This window comes from Pongo pygmaeus, chromosome 1, assembly GCF_028885625.2.
Source record: "Pongo pygmaeus isolate AG05252 chromosome 1, NHGRI_mPonPyg2-v2.0_pri, whole genome shotgun sequence".
In the NCBI taxonomy this organism is placed as follows: Eukaryota; Metazoa; Chordata; class Mammalia; order Primates; family Hominidae; genus Pongo; species Pongo pygmaeus.
Genome location: NC_072373.2, coordinates 207,887,526 through 207,905,019, shown reverse-complemented (window position 1 = coordinate 207,905,019; position 17,494 = coordinate 207,887,526). Strand labels below are relative to the sequence as shown.

Sequence of the window (17,494 nt, the reverse complement as noted above, 5' to 3'; positions counted from 1 at the left end):
AGTCCCTGGGGTTTCTGGGGCCAGAAGCCGTGGCTGGAAGATGACTACTTTTTGAAGGGGGCTTGGCTGGAGGGGGAACTGGGGAAAGCGTGAACCTGGACTTGAGATGGGAGGAGTGGGAAGGGACAAATGGGGCCAGAAGGGGCTTCTAGGGCCTGCCCACCCTCTCCCTATCACCTACTGTGGCTCCCAGCTCCCTGGGCGCCTCCAGGTGGCTCCAGCCCTTTGCTCTTGTTCCAGAAGACGGGGGTTTGAGCGTGCCGACTCGGAGTATACTGACAAGCTGCAACACTACACCAGTGGCCACAGTATGTACACACCCCAGCGGGCTGGAACCCTTGGGCCCTTCACTGTCAGTTCCCCAGTGACCTCTTAAGCCATCTTTGACCTCCTTCTGCCATGCTGCAGGCAGACAATGTCAAGTGGTTGCCTGGTTGCGCTAAGTTCACTCTCACCTCTAGGCCTTTGCAAGTGCAGTTCCCTCTGCCTCAAGCGCTCTCCCCCTTTCCCTTTACCCATGTAGCTCTTACTCATCCCTCAGGCCTTACCATACACAGACTCCACCAAGCAGCCTTCCCTGACCCCACCCCATCCTGGGTTCAGGGGCCACATCTGTGCTCTCAGGCTGCATTGAGGTGGCTGTTTCTTATCTCGCCACCATGATAGTGGGGTCCGCTGGAGACCTGGAATTGTGTCTGACATTTACTATGTCTCCCCAGCACCAGCGTGGTGCCCAGCACATAGTAGGCACTAGACATATTTGCAGAATAAATAAATGAATCAAATGTAATAAATGAGATGATGAGGACCCTGGGCTCTGGCCCAGGAGGTGAGAAAAGCAGCAGGAGTCCCTTCTTCTTTCTCTTCCTCTCACTCTGTGCCTCCAGACCCCTGTTCTTCCCCAGTGACTCCTCTGGTGGCCTCTTCCCCTTACCCAGTGCCCTCATTTCTCCCACTGTCCCATCCTACATCAGGCCAGGGCTGAGAATGTATGTGCCACACACACAGATATGCCCTCCTGAAGGGCTGGAGAGAAAAGTAGACCACAGCTTCCTCTCTCCACTTGACCTGGGCAGAACCAGTAATCAGGGAGTCAGGGGAGAGCAAGAAGCTTAGTCCTTACTTCAGCTCACTCAGCAAAAAGGAGTTCTAAAGGGGTCCAACATTCATTCTCAAACTGTACTCAGTGGGATGCCCTGAGGTTCCTCAGGTGGCTGCCTCTGGGTAGAGAGGCCCATCATCACATCCCTGCCCTTGTCACACATCTGTTGCGGGCCTACCACATATGCCAGGCACCGTTCTAGGTGCTGGGGATCCCCGAGTAACCAAAGCAAATATCCAGGCCTTTGAAAAACTTGCATTCTATTGGGAGGCACATGGAATAAAAAAAAATACATGTCATAAGGCCAGGCACAGTAGCTCACACCTGTAATCCCAGCACTTTGGGAGGCTGAGGCAGGCAGATCACTTGAGGCCAGGAGTTTGAGACCAGCCTTGCCAACATGGAGAAATGCTGTCTCTACTAAAAATACAAAATTTAGCCAGGCATGGTGGTGTGTGCCTGTAATCCCAGCTACTCAGGAAGCTGAGGCAGGTAAATTGCCTGAACCCGGGAGGCAGAGGTTGCAGTGAGCAGAGATCGTGCCACTGCACTCCAGCCTGGGTGACAGAGCAAGACTCTGTCTCAACATAAAAAAATAAATAAAAAACATATAAAGCCAGGCACAGTGGCTCACGCCTGTAATCCCACCACTTTGGGATGCCAAGGCAGGTGGATCGCTTGAACACAGGAGTTCAAGACCAGCCTGGGAAGCATGATGAAAGCCTGTCTCTACCAAAAAAAGTACAAAAATTAGCTGGGTGTGATGGTGTACGTCTGTAGTTACAGCTACTTGGGAGGTTGAGGTGGGAGAATAGCTTAAGCCCAGGAGGCGGAGGTTGCAGTGAGCTGAGGTTGCAGTGAGCCCAGATCGCACCACTGCAGTCCAGCCTGGGTGACAGAGCAAGACCCAGTCTCAAAAAAAAACAAAAAAAAAAAAGAAAAGAAAGAAAAGAAAAATACATGTCATAAATGCAGAAGTGTATGGTATATTTGAAGATGAAAGTGCTATAGGAAAAAGACAAAGTGGAACAGTAATGGACTGACAGTTGTGGATATCAGGGTGGTGTTTTCAAATAGGACAGCTTGGGTTGGCCTCACTGACAGGGTTTTATTTGCACAAAGATACAAAGGAGCTGGGGGAGTGAGCTGCTCAGAGGTATCTGATGGAAAAGCATTCCAGGAAGAGGGAATAGCCAATGCAAAGGTCCTGAGGCTGGAGCTTCCTGGCAGGTTTCAGGAACAGCAGAGGCCAGTGTGACTGGAGCAGAGCAAAGAGAGAAATGGAAGCTTTGAGGGAGTCCAACGTGCAGATTCTCATCAGGCTCAGCAAAGCCTTGGCTTTTCCTTGAGTGAAATGGGGAGCTGCTGGAAGGTTCTGAGCAGAGGGATGACATGCTCCAAGTTACGGCCTTGGCGGGACTTCTCTGGCTGCTGTCTGGAGAATGGACCAAAGGGGCTGATGCAGGGAGACCAGTGGGGCGGCTGTTGGAAGAATACAGAGAAGACATGATGGTGGCCAGACCGAGTGGCAGGGAGAAGGTAGTGGGAAGTGGTTGGATTCTGACATATTTCAAAAGCAGAGCCACTAGATTTGCTGCAGGATTGGATGTGGGTACGTAAGAATGAGCAGTCTAGGAGCTCCAGGTACGAAGCCTCTGGGTAAGACATGATTTGAAGTAAAAGTTCCTGGGCTTAAAAATAGTTTGGGGCTGGCCAGGCACAGTGGCTCACGCCGGTAATCCCAACACTTTAGGAGGCCGAGGTCGGGAGTTCAAGACCAGCCTGACCAACATGGAGAAACCCCGTCTCTACTAAAAATACAAAATTAGCCGGGTGTGGTGGTGCGTGCCTGTAATCCCAGCCACTCAGGAGGCTGAGGCAGGAGAATCACTTGAACCCGGGAGGCAGAGATTGTGGTGAGCCGAGATCACGCCATTGCACTCCAGCCTGGGCAGCAAGTGCAAAATGCCGTCTCAAAAAAAAAAAAAAATAGTTTGGGGCCAGGCGGGGTGGCTTATCCCTATAATCCTAGCACTTTGGGAGGCCAAGATGGGCGGATCACCTGAGGTCGGGAGTTCAAGACCAGCCCTACCAACATGGTGAAACCCCATCTCTACTAAAAATAGAAAATTAGCCTGGCGTGGTGGTGTGTGCCTGTAATCCCAGCTACTTCAGAGGCTGAGGCAGGAGAATCCCTTGAACCCAGGAGGTGAAGGTTGCAGTGAGCCGAGATCATGCCATTGCACTCCAGCCTAGGCAACAAGAGTGAAACTCCATCTCAAAAAAAAAAAAAAAAAAAAAAATAGTTTGGGGCATATATGTAAAAATAGTTAAGCCATTAAAATTTCCAGAAGATAATTTAGGCAACTGTTAACCAATACAGAAATAGAAAAGGACCTTCTAAACATGAAAGCAATTGATAACTCCTAAGAAAAAGATGGACACATTTAACTACACAGAAATAAAAGTCACCTGTACATTAAAAATAAAGGTCATAGGCCAGGTGCCATGGTTCATGCCTGTAATCCCAGCACTTTGGGAGGCTGAGGCGGGAGGATCACTTGAGTCCAGGAGTTCGAGACCAGCCTGGGCAACATAGCAAAACCCCATATCTACAAAAAATGTAAAAATTAGCCAGGCATGGTGGCACACACCTGTAGTTCCAAGCTAGTCAGGAGGCTGAGGTGAGATCATTCAAGCCCAGGAGGTCAAGGCTGCAGTGAACCATGATCTCACCACTGCACTCCAGCCTGGGTGACAGAGTGAGACCCTGTCCCAAGAAAAATGAAAAATAAGGCCGGGTGCAGTAGCTCACGCCTGTAATCCCAGCACTTTGGGAGGCCAAGGCGGGTGGATCACCTGAGGTCAGGAATTCAAGACCAGCCTGGCCAACATGGTAAAACCCCGTCTCTACTAAAAATACAAAAATTAGCTGGGTGTGGTGGTGCACGCCTGTAATCCCAGCTACTCAGGAGGCTGAGTGAGGCAGGAGAATCACTTGAACCCAGGAGGCGGAGGTTTGCAGTGCACCAAGATCGCACCACTGCACCCCAGCCTGGGTGACAGAGCAAGACCCTGTCTCAAAAAAAAAAAAACAAAGATTCTATTTCCAAATAAGATTACACAGAGGTACTAGGACATAGGAATCTAAGATATCTTTGGCCGGGCACAGTGGCTCACGCCTGTAATCCCAGCACTTTGGGAGGCCAAGGTGGGTGGATCACCTGAAGTCAAGAGTTCGAGACCAGTGTGGCCAACATGCTAAAACCCATCTCTATTAAAAATACAAAAATTAGCCGGGCATGGTGGCGGGTGCCTATAATCCCAACTACTCAGGAGGCTGAGGCAGAAGAATTGCTTGAACCTGGGAGGCGAAGGTTGCAGTGAGCCGAGATCACGTCACTGCACTCCAGCCTGGGGAACAGAGCAAGACTCCTCAAACAAAAAAAAGAAAAAGAAAGATTATAAATTATGTCATCCCCTCTTATTGCCCCAAGGAATGAAATCATGATCATAGATGTGGCTAGACGTACTGCGTGCATTCTGTGTGCCAAGAATTGTTTCAATGCTTTACATATATTTATTCATTTGATCCTTATAATTTCTCACTTTGAATATGGGGAAACTGAGGCACAGAGGTTGCACAGCTGCTCAGGGATGGAGCAGGGGTATGAACTCCAGCTGTCTGGCTGCAGAGCTGGCATCTTGTGCTGGCTCCATTCTACTGAGCTGGAATGGGATAGGCTCCCATGCTCCGTTGCCTGGAGCCACTGGGGAGCATCGCTACGTGGTGCGTGAGTCAGTAATAAGGAAACAGGTGAGGTCTATTTTTAAAATAGACCCCAGGGTTTGTTCCTAGATCAGCACATTTTAAGGCCTAAGATCCCCCTCCCTGCATCCTAAGCTCTATCGTTAGATCCGAGCAGAACTTTGTTCTGTTCAAAGCACTGCCAGCCCTGTGATCCCACATCCACCCAGCCACCCTGCGTGGTCAGGACAGAGGAGGAAGCTGAGGCCCAGAGATCCATGTGACTGGTCTGTAATCACCCACACGGCCCCATGGTTTCCATCATTCAGCAGGTGCTGAGTGAGTACCAAGGTCTGTGATGCCTGGATGTGGAGCCAGAGGGACTGACCTGGTTTCTCATCCCTATTCTGCCACTGGCCAGCTGGGTGACCTCGGGGAAGCCATCAAACCTCTCTGAGCCTTGACATCTTTATATGGGAAGTAGCAAGAATGATACTTTTGTCACAGAATTGTGAGGATTAAATGAATTAAGGGATGTTAAAGTGCTTTGGAATAATATTTAATAATAGCCAGCTCTTCTTTGCAACAGTTTACAATTATTCAGCACTTTCCTTTTGCCAACTACTGTGCTGAGCCCTTTAAAAAGATACTCTCATTTAATCTTGCAACCCCCTTAGGAGGTAGGTATTGTTCATTATACCCATCAGGTAGGTGAAAAAAGTGAGACACAGAGGTTAAGTAACTTGCCCAAGGGCACACAGCTGGATCAACACAGTGGTTGATCCTGGCTTCAAACTCACAAAGGAGCTGATTTGTGACCAGAATTAGCAGCTGTGCCAGAATTCAGACCCAGAACTCTATACACTGGTTCCTCTTCCCTCATCGTGAATTTTGCATTTGAGGGCAGAGCAACAGCCAATGGCTGACAGCCATAAGTCATCCAAAGAGCAGCCCAGGATTTTCTGTAGCCTTTGCCTGCAGAGGTCCTCACCCGACCTCGGTTCAGCAAGTGCCCCTTCTGAGAGCCAGGCTTGTTGGAGGCTCTGGCCACCAGGCACTCACTCACCTTCTATTATTCCAAGAGACAGACTGGGGAAGCACCTGGAAGAAACTGGCAGCCTGAGGGTTACAAGTGGAGACTCTGTAGCCGGCCTGGGTTCAAACCCCACTTCTGCCATTAGCTGTGTTGATGTCATTTAACTTCGTGTGTGTGTGTGTGTGTGTGTGTGTGTGTAACAGCGTCTCACTTTGTCACCACACTGGAGTGCAGTGGCACAAACACGGCTCACTGCAGCCTCTACCTCCTGGGCTCAAGCAATCCTCCTGCCTCAGCCTCCCAGGTAGCTGGGATCACAAGCCTGCACCGCCATGCCTTGCTAACTTATTTATTTTTCGTAGAGATGGGTTTCTGCCATGTTACCCAGGCTGGTCTCGAACTTCTGCGTTCAGGCAATCCTCCTGCCTCAGCCTCCCAAAGGGCTGGGATTATGGGCTTGAGCCACAGTGTCCAACTCATTTAACCTTTCTTATGCCAATTTCCTCATCTGAAAAACAGGCATCATATGTGATTGTACCAAATGAAATTGCTATTTTTGTAGGTCAGAAAGAGTTAAATATGGACAGTTTCATAAGGTATCAGCCTAATGATTGCACTTACCTGGTAGGGTTGTTAGGAGGATTAATTGGATCAAAAACTATAAAGTGCCTAGAACAAGGCCTGGCACCCAGTAAATCTACGCTGAATGTATATTCAATGTGTTTACTAAGCATCTACTGTATACCACTTTCACATAAGTAGTCCAGAGCCAAGATTCTAAAGCAAGGGCTTATAGCTTGGGGTCTAAAGACCCCTAGATCTTCCAATACCCCAAAATTATATGTGAAATATGGGAGCATACACACACAGGAATACTTTTCCAAGGAGCAGATTCATAATTTTCATCAAATTCTCAAAGACATTCAAGACACGTAATAATGCTATTATGTGTTCAATAAGCACTTATTGGGCACCCACTGTGTGCCAGGCCCTGGGATTCAGCATGAACAAGACAGACACAGCCTTGGTCTTCTTGGGGAAAAGGGTAAACTAAGCCCTCACGGGCAGCAGAGTGTTCCAGAAAGGAGTGTCAGGGGGCTGTGGACATGCGTATCTGGGAACCCTGGTACAAGGTAGAAAAGCCATACAGACATCAAGATCATAAGAGTGGGTGTGGACTCAGGACTGTGGGAGCCTGAGGAGAGGGTACAGGTCTCCCCTGGAGCAATCCAGGCAGTCTTCACAGAGGGGATGGCATTTGATCTGGTCACAAAAAGAAAGAGGAGAGGGTGCCCCAGGTAGAGAGCACAACATGAACAAAAGCATGGAGGCAGGAAATAATTAAGTGTGTCTGAAACCCCAGGGTCAATAAGTCCTGTGAGCAGGCATCTAGGGAGCGGGGAGCTGGAAGTGAGGCCAATCCATGGAGAGCTGGGAATGCCAGGCAGGGACATGCACCTTTGTCCTGCAAGCAGCAGAGGCCCTCCTGACCAGTGCTGCTGGCCACAGCATGACGATGGCATCCAGTTGCCTGGCAGTGGAGGTGACCAAGGAGGGTTTGAGCTGCTGTGCTTCCCCTTACCTCCCTGAGTCAACCCATTCCTGTCCTCTATCCCCATCAGAAAGGGCCTCCCCGAGTGCTGTTGGGAGGGAGGCTGAAAGCCAGTTGTCAAGAACCACAGGGCGTGCATTGAGTCTGAGCAAGCAAGAGAGCATCCCCAGGGAGCCGATGCCCTGGCTCTGAGAAGGCTGATGGGGAAGGAGGTGGTCATGGCGGAATACTCCAGAAGGAGACATGGACCAGATTCTGGTTGTATTTCATCCAGGAGGCAGTGAACATGGTGATTAGGGGTACTGGCCCCAGGCTGAAGTCTGACAGACCTGGGTTCAAATCCTGGCTGTGCCATTTGCTAGCTCTGTGGCCTTGGCCAGATGACTTAGCTTCTCAGAGCCACAGTTTCCTTATGTGTGAAATGGGGATAATGGTCCTTTCCTAAGAGTTTTTGAATGGAGGAGATAAGGCATATAAAGAGCCTGGCATGGTGTTGGGCACAAAGGGCTCAGTAAGTGACAGCTGCTATTATGATTCTGTCTGTGTCATTTGGATTCCGCTCAGCCCTACAGACATTGAGTGTCTTCTGTGTGCAGAGCTTTATGCAGTGTGCCAGGGGAGGGAGAAATCAGAAAAAAAACGTGTGTCCATTTCCTCCTCCCAGGCACTCGCAGTCTTGGATGGTGGTTCTTAACCTCTTTGGGGGCCTCAGATTCCTGGGAGACTCTGCTGAAAGTTTTGGAGCCTATGGCCAGAAAAACATATACATGTATAAAATTATTAAAAGTCCAGAGGTCAGGCCAGGTGCGGTGGCTCATGCCTATAATCCCAGCACTTCGGGAGGCCGAGGCAGGTGGATCACTTGAGGTCAGGAGTTAGAGACCAGCCTGGCCAACATGGCAAAACCTATTAAAACTCTATTAAAAATAAAAAAATAAGCTGAGTGTTGTGGCACATGGCTGTAGTCCCAACTACTTGGGAGGTTAAGGTGGGAGAATCACTTGAACCCAGGAGGCGGAGGTTGCAGTGAGCTGAGATCGTGCCACTGCACTCCAGCCTGGGTGACAGAGCAAGACCCTGTCTCAAAAAAAAAAAAATTAATTAAAAAAAATCCAGAGGTCTATACTCAAGGATGGATTTTTTGAGAACTTTTATTTTTGACAATATTTACCTCCATAACTTCTGGACTTTAGAAGCAGCATGAATTACTTTTTGAATAGAAAAGGACAATCATAATAAATGCATCCCATCTCAGGAGGTTACCAGACCTCCTACTGCTCATACTTAGGACTGCTAAGTAGCTCACAGGCCCAAATTAAGAAACCCTGACCTCAGGGGTTAAACAAATACCCACACAAATAATCCCAAATAAAGCTAATGTGTTAGAGCAGCGGTTGGCAAATTTTTCTGTAAGGGAACAGATAGTAAATATTTTAGGCCTTATGGGTCTCTCTTGTAACTACCCAACTCTACTGTCATAGCTTAATAACAGCCACAGGCAAAGGAATGAGCATGGTTGTGTTCCAATAATACTTTATTTACAAAATAGGCTGTAAGCCAATTCGCCAACCCCTATATTACATGCTCTAATGCCTAGATTCCTGGAATGTCTAAAATAGAGGCTGAGAGTGGTCAACTCATATGTCCAAGGTCACACAGCTGAGCAGGGTTGATGGCCTCACGCACCAACCAGCCAAGCCTTATGGTGACCCAAGGATTTCAACTCCCAACTCCTAGAACTCCTACCTCCAAAGTTGCAGCTCCTGGAGTGGCAGGAGAATGTAAGCAGGATGCTGGAAGAGCCAGAGGAAAGCCTGGGCTCGGGGAGGACCGGGAGGTCTGGGTGTTGGAAGAGCAGCTGTCTATCTGGGAGGTGGAAGATGGATGGGTCATCCTTCCCTTCTTTCAAAGCATTTTGCTGACTCAGTGCTGGCTGTTCAGAATTGGGTCTTTGACATCCAGGTTACCTTCTTCTCTTAGTGCATAAAAAAATAACTGTGGGACAGAAGAGAGGGAGAACAAAAAATAAGAATAAATTTAAAATATGCATCAGGTCAGGAATCAAATGCCCCATGTCTAGCTTCATGCTGATTACCAGAAAATCAGGGATCCAGAAGGGGTTAAGACTTGGCTAGAGGAGGACCTGGGAGGTGGCCCAGCAGCTGTGGACACTAAGTCCCTGGTGAGTGGGGTGGCCCCTCAAGGCTCTAGGGGCCCATTTGGGAGGGCTGGGCAGCTAGAAAGGGACCCTGGGGGAAGAGGAGTCTTGAATTAGGCCTGGAGAGATAAGGAGGAGCTCTCCTTAGCAGAACCCCAAAGACAACATGGTCTATTGCCTGCTCTTTCTGTATTTTAGTTCCAGTTCGCTCCCTTCCTTTTTGCCCCCCTCTTTGTTTACTTTGCACCCCTTGATTCTCTATCACCTATCGATCCGTTTATCCTTCTGTGCCCACACCCATACCAGACATTGCTTATCAGTCCTGCCAGTCTCAGCTGCTCCAGAAAACCACTGTTGATCAATGAGAGTTGGAACAAGAGCTAAGACCTATCTGCCACCCCTGCTGGTCTCTGTTCCCCTCACCTCCTACTCGGTTCACGCCCATCTGCTCAGTAAGACCCAGAGAGGTCAAATGACCTGCAGGGAGTTGCCCAGTTCTTATGGGGGCCACATGGGAGTGGATTTCCCTCCATGGAGGGACTGGCTCCCGCTTTTCCTTCTTGTGTGCATCTTGAGTCAGTCCATATGACAGAGCCTGGTCTTGTCCCCCAGTGACCCCAGGCATGAAGATCTACATCGATCCTTTCACCTACGAGGACCCCAATGAGGCAGTGCGGGAGTTTGCCAAGGAAATTGACATCTCCTGTGTCAAAATTGAGCAGGTGATCGGAGCAGGTAGGTGGCTGGTACCCTCACATGTACTATGACCTTAGCCATGGGTAGCGAGACCACCCCAATGTATACCCTTGGGGCAGAAGGTAGGGTGTGGGACAGGCACCTCAAAGGACCCCCCAAGGCCTGAAGGTTCAGAATGACCATGAAAGAAGGGCCCTCAAAGGTCATCCAGTAAAACCACCTCACTGACAAAAGAGGAAACTGAGGCACAGGGCTGGGAAGGGACATGCACAGTGAGTCAGAGATTGAGCTGGGTCTGGAGACCAGTTCTCTGGACTCTTGGTCCAGTGCTTTTCCTTCCTCCCCCCATGTATCCCAGTGCCTTTCCCCATCTCTCAGGTTCCCCTGCACCCTCACCCCCATGCCCAGCCAGGAACAACCAGAGAACAACCATGAGGAATTTACCGTCCTCTCCCAGAGGTGGCTGGGACTTTTCTGGACCCCTGACATTCTTGAAGGGTTCTGTGTCTGCAAGGATGAGTGGGCCATTGAGAAGAAAATGTACCTGCAGGCCCCATGAGTGGACGTGACAGGGAACAGGGAGGTGGCCCTTCCACCTGGCAAGTGACATCCTGTCTGTCTTGGTGTTTCTGTCTCAGGGGAGTTTGGCGAGGTCTGCAGTGGCCACCTGAAGCTGCCAGGCAAGAGAGAGATCTTTGTGGCTATCAAGACGCTCAAGTCGGGCTACACGGAGAAGCAGCGCCGGGACTTCCTGAGCGAAGCCTCCATCATGGGCCAGTTCGACCATCCCAACGTCATCCACCTGGAGGGTGTTGTGACCAAGAGCACACCTGTGATGATCATCACCGAGTTCATGGAGAATGGCTCCCTGGACTCCTTTCTCCGGGTAGGGGAAGCCAAGAGGGCCAGGGGTACATGAATGGGGCAGGAAAAGGAATGATGGACATAGCTTCATACTGTCAGAGCCTGAAGGGGTCTTGGAAAAGCTCTAGGTCAGGAATGTCTTGCAGGCTGTCACTTTCCATTCCCTTACCCATGGCAGGCACTGCTAATCAATCCCAGCACTCTCATCCACTAAGCCCAGAAGCAGTCCCAGAATTCTTCCCAGTATGGTTCCCCAGGAAGCCACAATCAGTTGATCAGAGTTGGCACACATCTGAAATCTGTTTCCATTCCTGCTCTTAGCCAGCCTTCTCATTATGCACAGGAGAAAACAGCCTCAAAGAGAGGTAGGATTTGCCCAGAGTCACCCAGAGGGTCAAGATGAGGCCTGGACTGGAACCAAGTGTCTTGACCTCTCATCCAGGTTTTCACCAGATTTTGGATTCTCCAAAGCTCTATAGGCTGGTGGGAGGAGTTCAGAGCACAAGGCCAACAGAGGAAAGTGTCAAGGCCTCCCAGGAGACCAAGTCAACCAACCAGACAAAGCACCAGACTGGGCATCAGAAGCAGGCCAGTGGACCAGCTGCCATTCAGTAAATATTTGTGAAGCACTAACATGTGCCAGGCACCTTCCATACACCTTCTTGCATAACCCAGAATAGCCCTGGGAGATGGGTGTGATTTAGGCCTATTTAACACACAGACGAGGAAACTGAGACTCAGAGATGTTAGGTCACATGTCCAAGGTTGCACAGCCAAGAAGGAACAAAGCCAGAGTCAAACCAAGCGTGTCTGCTTCAAAGCCTGTGTTCTCACCACCACCCTGAAGTTGGCCTCTGATGGGCCTCTCCGGGGTTCCAAAGCATCTGAGTCCTTCCCCAGGGGAGCCCAGAGCCAGGCTGGCAGGGCCCTGCTCTGGTTTCCCATTGTGAGGATGATGCAGAGCTCTCATGCCTGCTCTTCTGTTTACTCTGTGTTTTCCCCACTTCTCCCAAAGCAAAACGATGGGCAGTTCACAGTCATCCAACTGGTGGGCATGCTTCGGGGCATCGCAGCCGGCATGAAGTACCTGGCAGACATGAACTATGTTCACCGTGACCTGGCTGCCCGCAACATCCTCGTCAACAGCAACCTAGTCTGCAAGGTGTCAGACTTTGGGCTCTCACGCTTTCTAGAGGACGATACCTCAGACCCCACCTACACCAGCGCCCTGGTAAGATGGAGGCAGGGAACACCGCAGTCACAGAGCCAGAGAAGAGGGCATGAGTGTCCATCTCTCCCTGCAAGACACTTTCACTAACGCCCAGTTGGGCCAAGCAGTGTCCTGGGCCCTGGAGACAGGGAGACAGGAACCACAGCTCCTGCCCTCTTGCAATTCCCACACTGGTGGGGAACAAATGTGCAGAGCCACGTGGAGTGACAGGGCTGTAAGCCAGGACAGCCAGTCTTGGAGGCAGAGGAAGGCTTGCTAGAGAGGTTGATATCTGAGCTGAGAGCGGAAGGGCCCGGAAGTGCTTGTCAGATGCCACGTTCTCATGGCAAAGTCATGTGACTGGAATACAGGCTGTAGGGGCAGTGGTAGTGAGCAGTAATGCTGGAGAGGTAGACAGGGCTGGACCTTGGAGCTCCTGGAATGCCCAGGTTCAGGACTCTCTCCTGAAAGCAGCAAGGGTTGATGAAGGTTGTTGAAGGGTGCAAGTAGGCAAGTCACTTGAGTACTGTGCTGTGTGAGACATGCCTCCTTGATGGGGAGACATAAGGCACAGCTGTGGGATTAAGGGCAGCTGACAATTCTTTGGGAGCTCAGAAAGGCTTTTGGAGGGACTTGAGGATGAGAAGGAGGTTTCCAGAAGGCAGAATGGGAAAAGGCACTTCGTGCAGAGGGTGCAGCAGGCGCGAATGCCCAGTGGTCTGAAGCTGCATGGTGAGTTTGGGGCACAATGAGGTGCCTTATGAGATTGGGGCACCACACGGCACAGGGTGGGAGGATTAAGAGAAGAGGTCAGACAGGCCAGCCTCCCACCCAGGAACCCTCCTCTTTCTGTCTCCCAGGGTGGAAAGATCCCCATCCGCTGGACAGCCCCGGAAGCCATCCAGTACCGGAAGTTCACCTCGGCCAGTGATGTGTGGAGCTACGGCATTGTCATGTGGGAGGTGATGTCCTATGGGGAGCGGCCCTACTGGGACATGACCAACCAGGACGTAAGTTTCCAAGGGGATAAGCAAGGTCTCTCTGGCCCACCAGATGGGAGAGGGAAGATCGGGGCTCCTGGCCTTGTGCCAGTCTCCCAGAGTGTGGGACATAGGCTTCTGAGATCGTGGGCCTGGCTCCCAGGGCAGCTGCCAGCCCGATGGTGGCTGATTCGAATGTCTGCACAGGACCCTGGACTCTCCAGGGGGTAGGAAGTAGGAAAGGCCACCCATCCACACATCAGCACGTCTTCAGGATGCATGCACCTGTGACCAGCCCCAAATGAGACCACATCTGCCCTTCAGGTGTTCACCACCTAACTGGGAGACAAGACGATTATTCAGGGAACCAGATGTTATGATCAGGAGCTTTTACGATCAGGTGCTAAATCAGAGTAGCCTGGAGGCACTGAGGCACTGGCAGCATGGGCAAGATCAGTCAGGAAGTGATCCCAGGACAAGTGGGGTTCGAAAGGTCGCAGGACGTGGAGACTTGAGGGCTTCCAGTGGGAAAGAACAGCATGTGCAAAGGCTGAGGTGGGCTAATGCGGGGTTGAAGCCAAACCAAGGGATTTCCATTAGCAAAAATGAAGATAGGAAGGACTCAAAGAAACTTCTTACACAGGGAGGGTGACCCACAGTCGAGCTGTGGAAGGTGAATCTGGCCATGGTGGCAGGACAGGCTGAGAGGGGTGTTTGGATGCATTTCCTTGACAGAGAAGCAGGTGGAGATGGTGGGAGGGAGCCCCAGCCAGGCTTGAGGCTGTGGTGTGGGCCTGATGGGGGAGGTATCTCATACCTGGAGCTATAAATGGCACTAAAATCAAGTATGTGGCCACATGGGGTCAAGCAAGGAGGCAGACTGGGGAGGCCTTGGGGTCATCCAAGCCAAGAGGAGAGAGGAGGCTCACAGATGGGAAAGAGGGAGGAGCTGGTGGAACCAGGCACAGGAGGGTCATCTTGGTGGACCCTGGGGAGAAGCTATCTCAGGGCGCTGGATTTCCCCAGATTGGCAGAGGGTGGGGCAGGAACCCAGCTGCCATGTCAGATTAAGGGTCTAGATGGTGGAAACCCAGGTCATCCCATCCCTGGGGCTGCCTCCAGGAGGTGAAAGTGGTTGCCACAGCAACTAAATAGGTCAGACGTGCAATGTACTGGGGGCAAGATGGGCCTGGCAGAGGGTAGATGCCCTCAGCCCATCCACCCAACCCCACTGCACTCCTGCATTGTCCCAGGTAATCAATGCCATTGAGCAGGACTATCGGCTGCCGCCGCCCATGGACTGCCCGAGCGCCCTGCACCAACTCATGCTGGACTGTTGGCAGAAGGACCGCAACCACCGGCCCAAGTTCGGCCAAATTGTCAACACGCTAGACAAGATGATCCGCAATCCCAACAGCCTCAAAGCCATGGCGCCCCTCTCCTCTGGGTAAGGCCCCGCCCTGGCCCCGCCCTGGCCCTGCCCCAGCCAGGCCCTGTCCCTCTTCCCCTCTCCCATCCCTTCTGCCCCCACTTCAGGCAAATGCTCTTCCTTACTGCAGCTTGGGATGGGGAAGGACAGGACTAGTGTTTGTTGGGTACCTGCCCTGCCTTAGGGGTGCAGGAGAGCAGAGGACACAGACTGCCCAGAGGAAGAAAAGGACACATATCCTGTGGGTGGCAGAGGAGGCATCTTTTAAAGCATGATCAGAGAGGACAATGAAGAAAAATTACCAAAGGAAGGCTGAGAGAGATGGCTCACGCCTGTAATCCCAGCACTTTGGGAGGCTGAAGTGGGTGGATCACCTGAGGACAGGAGTTCGAGACCAGCCTGGCCAACATGGTGAAACCCCATCTCTACTAAAATTTACAAAAATTAGCCAGCCCCTGGTGGCGTGCACCTGTAATCCCAGCTACTCAGGAGGCTGAGGCAGGAGAATCGCTTGAACCCAGGAGGCAGAGGTTGCAGTGAGCTGAGATCGTGCCACTGCACTCCAGCCTGAGTGGCAAGAGTGAAACTCCATCTAAAGAAAAAAAAAATTACCAAAGGATCCAGAATCTTAGTTCGTGAATAGATATGCCTGTCACTAAGTTTCCTTCCTAGCTACCCTCACACTCAAACCTGGACCCTCTAACTTCCATTTATATCCTCATCACACACATGCTCACACAAATCCAGTCCTACATGCACAGATGAACACACAATTAGGCACAAACACTCATGCCTGTTCACACACACAGTCTCAGGCTCTAACACCTACACACATCCATAGGCACCTGCACACACACCCATTCAGAAGTTTGTACTCACCATACACCCATCTGTGCCCCCACACTGAGTCAGCGTCCCCATGCCCGAGAGACGGGCTCGGCCTGAGGGGTGTTCACTCAGGGACCTGGTGCCTCCCTTCTCCTCAAGGCTCAAGCCTCCCAGGGCAGGCTCCATGAGGCAGCAGCTCTCCTCTGCCTTCCTTGGGTGGCTGTCACAGGTCACACTGCTGCCCCTGCACACATTTACTCCTCAGGACCCACAACCCCACAGGGTTTCAGAGGGGCGTCTGGCCAGGTATACTTAGGATCTAGGGCTGGCTGTAGCCAGAGACCCCTTGGGCCAAAGTCCTTCCTCCAGCACGTTCTTATGAGCGGGAGATCATCATGCTTCCCTCTGCCTGTCTCTCCTCACCATGACCCTGTGTCAGCCACCCCTAACTCTCCAGATCAAATCCCTCTGAGCTTTAAACCTCATGAGAGCCATTTCACTCCTTGCCAGCCAAGAAGTCATTCCCATTAGCGCCACCAGCCTTAGCTGGGCTTTGGAGGTACAGTCTCTGGACAGTCCAGAAGGTGAGCTTCCTATAGCACAAACCAGGGTGGAGAAGGATGGAGAATGGCACTGGGAGAGGAAACTGTGAATAACCAGAATAGTTAGTCTAGCTGAAATCCCTCCTCCTGAAAATAAGCATGGAGCTGCATCTTCCCCTCCTCACTCCCGAGGTCCAGCCTCTTGGCCATCCCTGCAGTGCCTTCCCTAGACTTCCCAGTTGGCCCCAGCTTTGAGTTCTGCACACACACTCGCTCTCACACGCTCACATATATATGCATGCATGTTTCCACAGGTTCAAACCCATGCCCGCACTCATGCAGAAATACTCACGTATATACCCCTTCACCTGTGTTCACATAAATGGATGCACACGTGCACATTCACGCATACGCAGCCTACAGGCATGTCCCTGCACGCTCCCTGCAAACAGGTGCCCTGACCATCTCTGTCACCCACCCCCAAACCCAGCATCAACCTGCCACTGCTGGACCGCACGATCCCCGACTACACCAGCTTTAACACGGTGGACGAGTGGCTGGAGGCCATCAAGATGGGGCAGTACAAGGAGAGCTTCGCCAATGCTGGCTTCACCTCCTTTGACGTCGTGTCTCAGATGATGATGGAGTAAGTGCCCAGCCACCTCTGCTTGTCACCTTAGCACCCCCTCTCCACCGACCCCACCAGCCAAGTGGGGTGATCTGGAGGGTGAGAAATAGGTCATGTCCCAATAGGGAAGCAGGGACCAAGGGGCAAGATGGCCAACTTCGGAGTCACCTGTGGACTGATACCCAGGTCTGCCTGCCACCTACAAGCTCTGTGACCTTGGTCAAATCATAGCGCCTCCCTCACCCTCCGTTTTCTCACCTACCAACTGGGGGTTAGTTAGTAGGAAGGTTGAGGGAGATATAAAGGAAGCGGGTGCTTAGAAAATGCAAGCTGGCAGCCGGGCGCAGTGGCTCACGCCTGTAATCTTAGCACATTGGGAGGCCGAAGTGGGCAGATCACAAGGCCAGGAGTTCAAGACCAGCCTGACCAACATGGTGAAACCCCATCTCTACTAAAATGCAAAAAAATTAGCTGCACGAGGTGGCAGGCGCCTGTAATGCCAGCTACTCGGGAGACCGAGGCAGGGGAATTGCTTGAACCAAGGAGGTAGAGGTTGCAGTGAGCTGAGATCACGCCACTATACACCAGCCTGGGTGACAGAGCGAGACTCTGTCTCGAAAAAGAAAGAAAATGTAAGCTGGCTTCCCCCTCCCAATAGCAGGGGAGAGAAGGCCCCCTAGGGACCCTGATTCCTACTCAAGTGCTCTTCCACCTCACACCA

The 17,494-nt window shown here is 51.4% G+C and overlaps 1 protein-coding gene across 4 annotated transcripts in view; it reads left to right on the top strand.

Moving 5' to 3' along the window:
* The window catches only part of EPHB2 (EPH receptor B2), a 203,393-nt gene that overhangs the window by 184,607 nt on the left and 1,292 nt on the right, over window positions 1-17,494 (top strand). For 2 of the 4 annotated variants that reach the window (XM_054448539.2, XM_054448520.2), the window contains exons 9-15: window positions 244-308; window positions 10,209-10,331; window positions 10,931-11,178; window positions 12,172-12,387; window positions 13,227-13,376; window positions 14,600-14,793; window positions 16,636-16,791. In XM_054448539.2, the coding sequence (XP_054304514.1) occupies window positions 244-308; window positions 10,209-10,331; window positions 10,931-11,178; window positions 12,172-12,387; window positions 13,227-13,376; window positions 14,600-14,793; window positions 16,636-16,791 (1,152 nt within the window). Of the gene's footprint in view, window positions 1-240; window positions 309-10,208; window positions 10,332-10,930; window positions 11,179-12,171; window positions 12,388-13,226; window positions 13,377-14,599; window positions 14,794-16,635; window positions 16,792-17,494 lie in introns of all 4 variants that reach the window. The other 2 variants (XM_054448531.2, XM_054448510.2) reach the window with 1 other exon arrangement.